General features: G+C 38.7%; 2 protein-coding genes across 3 annotated transcripts; one reads left to right on the forward strand and one right to left on the reverse strand.

Annotated features, from left to right (window-relative positions):
* On the forward strand, positions 1-5,681 carry LOC103405038 (ascorbate transporter, chloroplastic). 2 transcript variants are annotated; one of them, XM_008344042.4, is made up of 11 exons: positions 1-345; positions 1,375-1,967; positions 2,274-2,381; positions 2,688-2,843; positions 3,262-3,477; positions 4,070-4,285; positions 4,497-4,634; positions 4,733-4,834; positions 4,900-4,965; positions 5,175-5,259; positions 5,362-5,681. In XM_008344042.4, exons 1-11 carry the CDS (start codon positions 291-293, stop codon positions 5,457-5,459), a joined length of 1,833 nt encoding a protein of 610 aa, XP_008342264.2. In that variant the 5' UTR covers positions 1-290; the 3' UTR covers positions 5,460-5,681. The 2 variants fall into 2 exon arrangements, with proteins under 2 accessions (XP_008342264.2, XP_070674000.1); XM_070817899.1 differs by lacking the exon at positions 1,375-1,967 and having other exon boundaries at positions 64-345.
* A 1,036-nt stretch (positions 5,682-6,717) lies between these two features.
* LOC103404945 (cytochrome P450 86A8) lies at positions 6,718-9,438 on the reverse strand. The gene has a single exon (XM_070817902.1). It carries the CDS (start codon positions 8,559-8,561, stop codon positions 6,900-6,902), a length of 1,662 nt encoding a protein of 553 aa, XP_070674003.1. The 5' UTR covers positions 8,562-9,438; the 3' UTR covers positions 6,718-6,899.
* Between the last annotated feature and the right edge of the window lie 3,792 nt (positions 9,439-13,230).

Genomic DNA, 13,230 nt, shown 5'->3' on the forward strand with positions numbered 1-13,230 from the left:
AAAAATAAAAATAAAAATCAGAAAAAATCTTGCATAAAATGTTTGTATGAGAAAAAAGCCCCTGGTTATCCTCTCGAGCGTTGGGGGAGAGTGAAAACGACGGAGAAGCAACGAGGCACACAGAGAGAGCTCCAAAACGGCGACGCATCGATTCGTCCCTCGCAGTCACTGCCTCTAAGCTTTCTGGTTTTTGGACTCTCTGAGTTCTGGAATGGAGTAAATATTTTGTTGGAGTTAAAAACTGTTGAGTCACTGAGATTATAGCTTGCTTTTGGTTGGAGATATATTCAATGGCGATCGGAGGTTTGATATCGAACCGAAATTTCGGTTCTTTTATCGGTTCAGGTATGGTAGCTTGCTTTACTACCTTGTTCTATGGTTTTTATTTTTTATTTTGTTTCAGTATTTTTATTTTTGGTTGCATTTGTGAATTCTTGCTTGTTTGCAGTGGAATAATTGCATGCATGCGGTTGAATTTGATTGTTGTATTGTTTGAATTTTCCAATTTTGTGAGGTGAACGGTTTAATCTGGTTGCATGTTGCTTCTTCCGCCTTACATTCTGTGTGGATAATTTGGATATGTTCATAGATTTTCAGTAGCAAATTATTGATTTTTGTGATGAATTTTGATGGGAATGTAGTAATTTAATTGAGGATAATACTTGTGTTCCCCCAATGGGAGAATGCACATAACCCACCTCTTTCGAATAACCTATGTGCTCCCTATGAATTTTGTAATCGGAACCGTTCAACTTCTTAAGCTTTATTTGAAGATCATCCCTGATTCCCTATAGACAATCTCTCGAATCGAAAAACATTTAGTCATCCAAATATATTGATAACTAAACAATCTCCGATTGGAATAATTTTTTTTAGGGATGATCTTCAAATGAAGATAAAGAAATTGAATGGTTTTTTTTATGATGGTTATATGCAAAAAGTGGGATTGTGCATTCCCCATGAGGGAACGCAAGTATTATTCTTTAATTGGATTCTACTATTGAATTCAACAATTCAATACAATTCGCGGTTTTCGGTGCATGTAAATTTTTCGCCAATAAATTCGGATGGGTTTCTTGTTTTCACACAGACATGGATATGTACATTTATGCGTGCATGTGTGTATGAATATGTGCACGCAAGCACTAAGCAAGAAACTACCTTTTTCGCTAAACCACTGAGCAAATTTGGGAATAATTTTGTCTTGCTAAGTTCATTAAGGACCTGCTTAATTTGGCTCAACAAAATTTGGACAAATTATATACCAGGAGACTACAAATAGATATGGGACAATTTAGGATTGCTGATACTGTTGACATTTTGATGCTTCAGAGGTGGTTACATTGTTACTTTATGACTCTTTGATATTGGCAGGAAAGGTATGTCAAACAAACCACGCCATTGTGCATCACAAGGGAGAGCGTCTGTATTATCAGGGGAAAACAGTTTACCCAACTTTATGTACTCCCAGGGCTAGTGGTTCTATATCTGGATACTCGTACAGCCCTTATCCGCATGCAATTGATTCTTCAGATACAAACGTTCTGAAGGCAACAGGTAGGGTGCGTGATGAAGGCGATAACCCATATCTAATGTCTTTGCAATCTGGTATAAGGTCTCAGAGCACCATTACTAAACAAATACTTAGAGGAAGATGTAAAAGCTATCTTTCTTCGAATCACTCTTTTAGAAGTTGTATTCAATCAAGAAAGCTGGATAAGCTTGATTACTGGAAATATCATAAGTATGAACATGCTAAGGTTAACAGGACCTGTGCTTATTACAAGTCGGAGGATAATGACATAACAGAATCAGAGGTGGACTCACTCACATCAATAGAGGGGTCAGGTGAAGCTATTTTGGCAGCTGGAAATGTGCGTAAAGTACCTTCTTGGTGGGAGATTCCCAAGCGCTGGGTGATTGTACTCCTTTGTTTTACAGCATTCCTATTGTGCAACATGGATCGTGTGAGTATTTTTCTGTTTTGCATCATTGTGCATATGTGTTGTTTGAAAGGTTCAAGATATATAGACACACATATATAGCCTCTTTCTTGACAACATATATTCTTGTATAATTAGTTACAAGATGTCTTAAGCTACCAAGGCAATTCTCATCAAGATAAAAGTATTTCCTATATCGTAGTAACCTTGATGTTACATCATCTGTAAACAAAAGCATTGCACAATTCGAAAATATGTTTTTAATGTATTGGTTTTTTAATGTGATACATCTCAATCAGCTAACAACAGTGTAAAATTTTTATATTGTAGGTAAACATGAGCATTGCAATACTTCCCATGGCACAGGAATTCAACTGGAATAGTGCAACAGTCGGCTTGATTCAGTCCTCTTTTTTCTGGGGTTACCTGCTTACTCAGGTTTGACTAAGTTTACTAATGTATGTGCATTACTCAAAAATAAACTACATTTTCATTCTCAATCTCCTAAGCAGACCTTCATTCTCAATCTCCTTAGCACACCTTCATTCTCAATCTCCTAAGCACGCATTAGTGGGCATCTAATCATGGTTGTGTCCTTCTATGGTCTAGAGGATACTGTTTTATTAAGAATAGCATATATTTGTTGTTCAAGATACATATATGATATAGCATATATAAGTTGTAACTTCTACTCTCAGTTCTCCTGCATGATCGTATTAATTTTATGATTGCTCTTGTTTATAGATTCTTGGAGGCATTTTGGCAGATAAAATTGGTGGAAAGCGTGTATTGGGTTTTGGAGTGATATGGTGGTCAGTAGCGACAATTTTGACACCTATTGCAGCAAAAATCAGCCTCCCTTTTTTGCTTATCATGCGTGCTTTCATGGGGATTGGTGAGGTTCGTCTTTCTAGCGCTTTGCATTGGATCTCTAATCCTATTTTACTCCGATTCTGCAGTGTATTAGTTGACACTTGACACTTACTTTTCCTTTAGAAATTGGCTTGGAACAAATCATTCAGCTTAAGAAACAAAACAGGAGTAAAATAAATAACCTAAAATGATTACCCCTTAAAACTTGTAAAAGAATGAAGGACTTTTATTTGTATGACAAGTTAATTTGGACACCAATTGTCCCATTTCACTTTTCTAGTTTAGCACGCAGAAGTTTTCCTTCAGGTTTTATGTATAATTATTTAAATTTTTTCTCATTTGATATTTAATTGTATCTCAGCTTCCCTTCTGAAATAGGATTTTTCTCTTGGTATTCAACTAAGGGTTCTCATTGCTGAACAGATATTCCTTGTTCGTTTCACAGGGTGTCGCTATGCCTGCTATGAATAATATACTCTCTAAGTGGATTCCAGTGTCTGAGAGAAGCAGAGCACTTTCACTAGTATATACTGGCATGTACCTTGGTTCTGTCACTGGGTTGGCCGTTTCTCCGATTCTAATCCAGAAGTTCAAATGGCCGTCCGTGTTTTACTCATTTGGCTCTCTTGGTAGTATCTGGTTGGCATTATGGCTGAATAAAGTATGTTCTTGCTTCCCTCAACATTTGAAATACTTGAATTACCTTGTCTACTCTTGATTTAAGATAGACTATTTCAAAAGAAGATAAATAAATATTATCACATCTCCAGACCGTTAATATGTTCTTGTTTGAGCTGTGCAATATCCGGTAATGCTTTCATTTAGATAGAAAAGTCCGATGTGATATGCAATTGTAGTGTTTAATGTATTCTTTGACTCACAATGGTATTTGATGAAAGTTTGTTGGATAGACTTGTTTTGATTGCTCGGGGGGTGATGTCTTTTTTCCTTTCATTTACGGGATTGTGTGAATGAACTGCTACTGAGTACTGAATCTTCATTTTTAAAAGTATAAGTGTACAGAATTATTGTTATTAAGGTCACTTGTCTTTTGAAATATGAAATGATTTACACTAATTGTTTCTCATGCCCATTCGTCGTACATAACTGGTGATCTTCTCCTTACACCATGAAAATATACTCGGAATTAGACATGATATGTATGAAATATACGAATGAACTGATTTGAGCAGCATTTTGGATGTTGATCCATTAAATTTAACTCCAGATCATCTTTATTGTTGTATCGTTAGGCATATAGCACACCAAAAGAAGATCCGGAGCTTAGCGCAGAGGAAAAAGAACTTATCATGGGTGGAACTGGAAACACATCTAAGGAGCCTGTTAAGGTCATTCCTTGGAAGCTAATATTATCAAAAACACCTGTTTGGGCTCTTATAGTCTGCCACTTTTGCCACAATTGGGGAACCTTTATTCTATTGACATGGATGCCTACATACTACAATCAGGTACGGAATTGATTCCTCCAAAATTGAGCATACAGGCACTCACATGTATGGGAAAAGATAATAGCTCCATGCAATCTTTCGATGCAGAAAATAAAGTAATGTCTCACACAAAAACTAACCGCATGCAAATCAAAAATTTTGACCCAGAAGCAGATTAAATTTCAATCCCAAATAAATTGTTGAGTCACTAAATTCCTTTTACATACTACAGGTTTTGAAATTCAACCTCACTGAATCCGGGCTCCTCTGTGTCTTGCCATGGTTGACGATGGCTGTTTTTGCAAATATAGGAGGCTGGATTGCAGATACACTTGTCAGCAAAGGTTTTTCTGTAACAACAGTTCGTAAGGTAAGGACTAAACTTCTTGAAGTATTAAAAGTGGTTCAGGAGCTGGCTCTCCTGCTTTATGTTCCTTAAGATATCTACAAATCCGTTTTTCATTGCAGATCATGCAATCAATTGGGTTTCTGGGACCAGCCTTTTCCCTTACACTGCTGAGCCGTGTCAAGACACCCACAATGGCAGTACTATGCATGGCATGCAGTCAGGTAAAAACTAGTTGGTAAGTATTACTCCTAGGATTATCTGTTCACGCGTTCTTTCTTATTGACAGGGATCTGATGCATTCTCACAATCCGGTCTCTACTCCAACCACCAAGACATTGGACCTCGCTATGCTGTGAGTTGCTATCTTACAAAGTTATAAAATCTATGGCTACTTGACGCAGTTTCTCCACCTTGGAATTTTGTGTTAACAATTTTTTGTGATCAATTTTTACTCTATTAAATTAACAGTGTTCTTTGTGCTTTCAATCCCATACGAAAGAACTAAACAAGTAATCAAATTGTCTGAATCCTGTATGATCAAACTTATAAATACAATTACAGGGAGTATTGCTGGGACTCTCAAACACAGCAGGAGTTCTTGCTGGTGTTTTCGGTACAGCTGCAACAGGGTACATACTCCAACGAGGTACAATCAAATGCTTCCCTCAACCTCTTTTCTGAATACGCTTTTTCCGCTCAAGTTCCAGTTTCCAGTTTTGTATTGAGCACTTGAACTTCGATTCTGCAGGTTCTTGGGATGATGTATTCAAGGTCTCTGTTGTATTGTACATCATTGGCACATTAATCTGGAACTTGTTTTCAACTGGAGAGAAAATCCTCGACTAGAGAAATGCAAGAACACAAGGAACGGAACTATGACAAGATGGAAGCAACGCGTCACAAGGGAAAATCCGGCTAAGTTCTCTAGGTTTTTAAATACCGCCATCATTGTTTTCGTAACAACCTCTGAGGCCCTTTCTGGGTGGGCTTGAGACCCCCATGAACCTTTTTCTTTTGCCCATACAATGGTAATAGTATGTCATCCACCCGAGTTCTTTCTTACTGAAATTCTCCGCAGTTCGATTCACAGGCAACAGCAATGCTGCTCACATCACCGATTCAATCGGTGATCGGAATTTTGTTTAGCCGTTAATTTCTTTTCTAATTATAGTTCACAGATTAATCAGAAGAAGAAAGAACAAGAAACATATGTAGGCCTTTTTTTCTGGAGCTGGTAGACATTCTTTATGCAATGTAAGTAGGGCCAGGCATTTCCATCCATCAGCTACATTCAAGTTGATGGAATATAAGAACCACATACATTGGATTATAGATAAGAATAGACCCCACCCTTATACCTTGCATAGAAATTTTTAAGAACACTTGCTACTTAAAGAATGAGCAGGAGTTCCTACACAAAACTATTCGTTGTCGATCCAGAGAACTTTATGCTTGTATCATAACCGTTCATATTATAAATCATTTTATTTCGCCTCTGCAAAAAAATCAATTAAATTAAGGTTGTTTAGTCATTGAACTGTATAAAGACAGATGAACGGAATTGGTAAAAACAATACAAATCATCTATGTATTTGCTACAATAGATTGACTAAATAACTTTAGTTTTAATTCATTGTTTGCAGATATGATCTTTATAGAGTGATTTATAATATAAAAGGTTTTGATCATAAGAATAAACCTTTGTAATTCGAACATGGAAAGTTTTGAATATGAGTTCTTACTTATCCTTGAGTAGCCAAGCATTGTTCAATTTTTATTCACCTTATCTCTCTTTGTAATTGTTGTAATTACCATAATTACCATAAGCTCAAGGCTCAGGGCTTGTAACTCAAGTGATTAGAATAAATAACGTTTACCTAAACGGTTGATTATACATAATAATGCATGTATCAAAAAGTTGCCATAAGATCAAATGGTTAATCAAATAAAAATTTTCTTAATAAAGTGATATACTCTAAGCTACTCTAATTTACTGGATGTGAAGTTCGAACTTAGACGTAAGAGATCGAGCACATTGCGTTGACTAATTATTCTTACTCACATCTTCATAGATCATATATAATTGAAGAAGCAGAAAATCAAATTGAGTAAAAATAATAATTTGATAAAAGCAATTTATAAAATCTGAACAAACAAGATCGACATAAAGAATATTAAATGGAAATAAAAATTTGCAAAGCTTTTTGCTTACAAGGGAAAGCTATCCCTTTCATTTCTCATAGGTTCCACCACTCCATAAATACACCACCCAAAAAATTAAACTTCTTAAGCCACCCCGACCACCGCTCCACCACCACTGTCACCGTTACATTCAACGGCCACACACTCTTGCTCTTCCCCTTGCAATTGTCCCTCCGTCGTCATCTCCTTTTTAATGCTTGATAAAATTGCCCCCAGATCCCTTTTGTGCACATTCACCATGAGTCCATATTTCATGAACAACGTTAACGACATCTTTTGCTCCACCTTGTGGCCCGGCACCACCGTGAGACGGTGGTGGAGCAAAACCGACGCGGTTACTGACTTCATTTGCAAGTAAGCCAAGTCCTTCCCCAGACATATTCTTGGACCGGCGTTGAAGGCCACAAATTTATTTGAGTCATGCATTATGAACTTCTTACCATCGGGAGATAGCCACCTCTCCGGGAGAAACTCTAGACAATCGTCTCCCCACGTCGATTTCATCCGCCCCGTTGCGTATATGGAGTATGTCACCGATGATCCGGCGGGGACAAATGTGCCATCCGGCAAAACGTCGTCGCACACCACATGCTTTGAGTCCTCGGGTACGGAAGGGTACAACCTAAGGCTCTCGCACAATGCTGCCTTGAGGTATATCAATCGGTCAATTTCCTCAAATTCCAACGGCTCGTCCAACCAACTTGCCATATCATCGCCACGTGTCTCGATCAGAACGGTGCAAATTTCACGCAGAATTTTGTCTTCAATCATTGGGTTTAGAGTGATCAACCAAAAGAACCAGCTTAGCGCAGCTGATGATGTGTCACGTCCAGCTAGGATGAAATTGAGCGCCACTTGTTGGAGAAAAGTGTCCGAGTAGTTCTCTTTTTTCTTCATGAACCTTGACAACATATCATCGTGTGGGTTCCCATCTTTTTGCTGACTCAGCAACTCGAGCTTACGGGATGCAATCACATCGGATAAATACTCCTCAATATGCACAAGGCTTCGGCTCAATGTGACTTCCATTCCAAGCCCAAGCCACTTTTTCAGCTTCCACAACACCTCTGGCAGGATAAACCGCTGCAGCGAGGCTTCGGTGGCTTGGTCGAAGGCCATGGCAAAGCCGTTGTCAGGAAAACCCGGGGCACAAGTCTCCGGATCCTTCCCGAAAGCCAAGCCACATATGTTATCAAAAGTGAGCCGAAGTAACAGGTCTTGGAGATCAACCGGTTTAGCTTGGAGCTCAGCCGACTTGAGAATCGGGCAGAACCTGAGCTTGATGGCTCGGCTGACCCACCGAGCCATGGCTTGGCGCAGCGTCCGGGTGGTGAACTCAAGTGCGGCCGTCTTCCTCTGAAACAGCCACGTGTCGCCATCCGAGTTGAAGATGCCCTCCCCCAACAACTCGTGAAACACTGATTGCCAGGTGGGGCCCTTGGGGTAGTTGTCGAACCGGGTCTTGAGTATGTGCTCCAGATTCTTCGGGTCGCACGTGACGGTCACGAGGCCTTGCTTTTTGGCGAGGAAGGGGATGGCGCAGATGCAGGTTTGGTACGTGCCGCCGCAGGCGCGTAGGTTGTCGTAGATCCAGTCGTGCAACCGGTCCGAGTTTTCAATGAGCCCCGGGAGACTACCCAGTAACGCCCAGACACGTGGACCCTTCAGCGACCGTGAGATGAAGGTTAACCAAAGGAGGTAAGCCGTGATGGCTGTTAAAACCAGCAACGCCGTCGCAATCTCCATATTTTACTTGTCTGCCACGTGAACCAAACCCAAAAAAACAGCAATGCAAAAACCGCACTCAATCACTGAAGGGAAAGTTGCTTTCTCGGTATGAATTATTGTGAAGAAGCGGAAGAAGCTACTGTAAAACGTACCTTGGAGAAAAACCCAGGTAGGGATTTTGATGGATATGAAATGTTTGAGGGATTTGATTGAGAAAAGGAGGGGACTTTGAGGTTTGATGGATCTAATTAAAAAATGGGTAGAGAGGAATAATAACATTGATAGATGAAGATTATAAGGTGGTGATTTGATGAGGAAGTAGAGAAGAAGTAGAGAGAGAGGAAGCAGAAGATATGGAGGTGCAAAATTGAGTATTATAGAGAGAGATTTATAGGTGAGCAATTTATTGAGGACAGACTGGTCCTTGACATTGCTCTCTGTATTTTCTCTCACTAAAAATTAAGCTACACAGCACAGCAAAGGCGCCATAAATGTTTTCAGAGGTCGTTGAACTTTTTTAAAGCTAGCTAGCTCAAAACCTCTCTTTCCCTCTCTAGAAAACCAGTGGCTCTAGCAAATTAAGATGCAATTCTCTCTCTCATGCACACACAAGGAAGCACACACATTTACACACCTAATTTTACTGGAAATGGAAGATGAGATTTAATTTAAGAGCATTGAATGAAGAGGAAAATTTAATGGGATTAGTTGAGGAACTGTATAGCATAAGAGGAGAGAGACCAGGAACAAAATCAAACAATGATAATTATATTGCAAATATAAAAAAAGTCACCGTCACCCACAGACAATCGTTTATTTTTCGTACCACTCACTATTACATCTTCATTGCATAAAAATTGTTAAAAGGAAAAGAAACAAAATTTGAACTCAAATGCAGAGAAGCACACTGATTGTGTCTGCTGAATATAATAAGTCACCAATGGTGTTTTAAATGGGTCAATAGTGGGTTGAAAATGAGTCACCCTAACTTAGCGGATTCTTGCATGCACTGTAAGAGCACTTCCAGCCATGTCAATTGGCCGGGGGACAGGCGAGAACAAAAGGCCTGAGGGCCTGTCAACTGGGTCCAGCCACAAGGGGCCCGAGCTCGTAGAGAAGGCCCGAGCAGGGGGCCTGTCAATTTGTGACAGCTCCGGAGCCCGAGCTCCAAGCCCATTTTTTAATTTTTTCTGTCAGGCGCGTGCACCCCACTCGCGTGTGGGGGCGCGTCGCCCGACAGCTTTTCAGAAAAACAGGCAGCTTTACAGCTTTTCACAGTTACCGTTGGGAAGCCACATGGCTTCCCACGGTCCGTTCGATCTCAACGGCTCCTTCATTTGGACCGTTGGATCTCAACGGTAAAAAAAAAAAAAAATTTGATTTAATATCAACCGTTCGATCTGAGATCAACGGTCGATATTAATATGCTTTATAAATAAAGAAAAAATAGTTTTAAAATTAAGAAAAGTTACCTAATTTGATTATAATTATTTGTTTGTTTCATTTATTTGTTACCTAATTTCATTATTATTATTTGTTTGCAATATTTATTTGTGACCTAATTTCATTATTATTATTTGTTTGTATTATTTATTTGTGACCTAATAATTTCATTAGTATTATTTGTTTGTATTATTTATTTGTTACCTAATAATTTCATTATTATTATTCGTTTGTATTATTTATTTGTTTGTATTATTTATTTGTGACCTAATAATTTCATTATTATTATTTGTTTGTATTATTTATTTGTTACCTAATAATTTCATTATTATTATTTGTTTGTATTATTTATTTGTTACCTAATAATTTCATTATTATTATTTGTTTGTATTATTTATTTGTTACCTAATAATTTCATTATTATTATTTGTTTGTATTATTTATTTGTTACCTAATAATTTCATTATTATTCATTTGTTTGTATTATTTATTTGTTACCTAATAATTTCAATATTATTCATTTGTAGCAACTTCAAGCACAAGCATGGTATGGTGCCAAAATCAAATCAAGAAACAAATCATTCACCCAGTGGGAATGTTGGAATATTGTTAAAGATTGTCCTAAATTCAAAGTTGTGCCTGTTGGTCCAGAAGTATGCATGAACAACATCCCTCTACACAGCACCTTTGTACACAGCACCCCTCCACACTCTACACCTGATCATGGCTCCCATGTTGATGAAGAAGATGGAGAAGAAGTGCCTGAAACGCCCATTCCTGAACAAGCGTCGGGGTCGACCCGTTATCCAATTAGGCCTCTAGGTAAGAAGGCTTCAATCGATGCTTCCTATCATCCCAGGAAAACCTCGCATCTCGCCCTTCTTCAGAAGCCTTTGCAAGTCCACGTGAGTAGGTTTTCGGAGGTACTCTGCGGTGTACAAAGATTCAACTGCTCCGCAAAACCTCATCAGGGCCTCAAGAATGGTTGATTTCCCCATCCTCGTTATCTCATCCACTTGGTCTGCAGATGCTCCATACGCAAGCATCCGCAACGCAGCAGTGATTTTTTGCTCAGGCAGGAGACCCATAACACCACAAGCATCCTTCTTTTGCACAAGGTAAGAATCATGATTGCAAACATCAGTCATGATTCTGTTGAACAAATGTCGTTCCATTCTAAAACGGCGTCTGAAGTACGTATCAGGAAATGCACTGTTATGGACAAAGTAATCGTCCAACAGCTCTTCACCCCGTCGTTGCCTGCTTCTATCAAGGTTTCTTGAACGGTTGGGCCTGCATATCTGAGCAACAGTCTGGATGACTCGACGGGAATGTGAGGCTCTGGCCATTCTTGTTTCATCATCTCTCCTTCTACGCTCCTCATCCTCTTCCATCTCATTTTCGGCTATCTGAAGGTTGAACATTCCTTTAGATTGGTTAAACAATTCCTCCTCTTGCTGATCGATTTCCCACATCATCCTTGATGAAGAATAAGACATTCTAAGGATGGATGGTGAAGAAGAAGCAGAAATTATGAATAATGAGATAGAGATGTTGAGAAAATTGGTGTGAGATTTGTGAGGATGGATGGTGGATTATATGGACGATTCAGAAAAGGATCGGATTGTAGATGAGGCCACGTGGCATGCCGTCATTCGTTAAAAATCTAATCGAAATCTATCCTCAAAGATTTTGAAAAGATAATGACACGTGGCACGATCGTATTGGATAAAAATCTTATCGAAATCGATCTCCAATAATTATATTTTCGGATAATGACACGTGGCGCAATTTTGAACGAGTTAAAATCTGATCAAAATCTATCGTCAAAGATTCTCAAAAGATAACGACACATGGCACGATGACATTGGATAAAAATCTTATTGAAATCGATCTCCAATAATTATCTTTTCGGATAATGACACGTGGCGTAATTTTGAACGAGTTAAAATCTGATCAAAATCTATCGTCAAAGATTTTCAAAAAATAACGACACGTGGCACGATGACATTGGATAAAAATCTTATCGAAATCCATCGCTAAATATTTGTTTGTTTTTATAAAATGACACGTGGCGCAACGAGAACGATTTAAAAAATCTTATCCGAAATTACAAATAATTTTATTTTGTATTATTTAAACAAACAAAAAAAACTAATATTTTATTGCTTATTGCCTGGGGGGAGGGCTCCAAGGGTGGAGATGCAAATGGCAATTACTGTTCATTAATGACAGTTACTATTCATTTGAGGCAGTTACTGTTCAAAAGGGTGGATTCAATAGTGGATTGCTAGGGGGGAAGGCTCCATGGGTGGAGTTGCTCTAACTAGGAACATATCTTTACATACGTATCTCTATCCTCACATGACAGATTACAACAGAATTTCTCATAGTTTAGGCTTTCCATTCTTATAATGAAATTATAAGTCTTGAACTTAAATGAGGAAAATGGGGTTCTTCATGTGGGTCTTTTTGGTTAGGGTTGGGTAATACCCCAACCTCTCTTTGTTTTTAGCTTGTGAGACTCTTTTTTGCTTATCTAGCTTTATCTTTATCCTCTCAGATTCTGCAGAGCCCCCTCCTAGAGCAGAAGAGAGTATGGATAGTAGTACAAACAATATTGTGGGATTCTTCACTCACAGGTTTGACCCTCTCACTTTCAATGCTGTATAATCAATGAACGATCAAAAACTGGGAGCAAGATTCTCTAATAGGAGGGTAGAGAATCCTCCTCCAAAGACTCTGCGCCTCTCTCTGTATCTATAACATGAAGGAAGAAAGTCAAAACCCTTATACAATATATTTAGGTCACCTGAATGCCGATCTCAATTTTTGCACATTTGGGCAGACTCTGGCAGTTCAATGAGCTCATCATATATCAGGATGCATATGAAACCTGGCAAGCTTTGTGTTGTGCTCTTGTGCGGCAATAAGCGTTGACATTCCCTATCATAAATTGCAATGAAATGAAGGAAGTTTTACAAATTTGGTACAATGTTCTCTTATCAGACATATATAAGATGTGTATTGTGACCGAGAATGTATGAGATCATGCATGTGTTATCCGACTATGAATAAGATGAATAGTTGTTCAGGTTGATTCTTACTTGATTTAGATTCACAGTATGATAATATATCATATACATATACATATATATGTGTGTGTGCGCGCGCGCGTGCGTGCACGTGCGGGTGTCAAGCACACAAATCTAACCAGAAAACATTACATATTGAACTTATATAG

The sequence above is a fragment of the Malus domestica genome, chromosome 01 (genome assembly GCF_042453785.1).
Source record: "Malus domestica chromosome 01, GDT2T_hap1".
Taxonomy (NCBI): domain Eukaryota; kingdom Viridiplantae; phylum Streptophyta; class Magnoliopsida; order Rosales; family Rosaceae; genus Malus; species Malus domestica.

Bases quoted from the DNA above. Each gene is read 5' to 3' on its own strand.
- LOC103405038 (XM_008344042.4), top strand. From the start codon at position 291: ATGGCGATCGGAGGTTTGATATCGAACCGAAATTTCGGTTCTTTTATC. The intron at 346-1,374 runs GTATGGTAGCTT...TGATATTGGCAG, and splicing joins CGGTTCTTTTATCGGTTCAG to GAAAGGTATGTCAAACAAAC. The intron at 1,968-2,273 runs GTGAGTATTTTT...TTTATATTGTAG, and splicing joins TATTGTGCAACATGGATCGT to GTAAACATGAGCATTGCAAT.
- LOC103404945 (XM_070817902.1), bottom strand. From the start codon at position 8,561: ATGGAGATTGCGACGGCGTTGCTGGTTTTAACAGCCATCACGGCTTAC.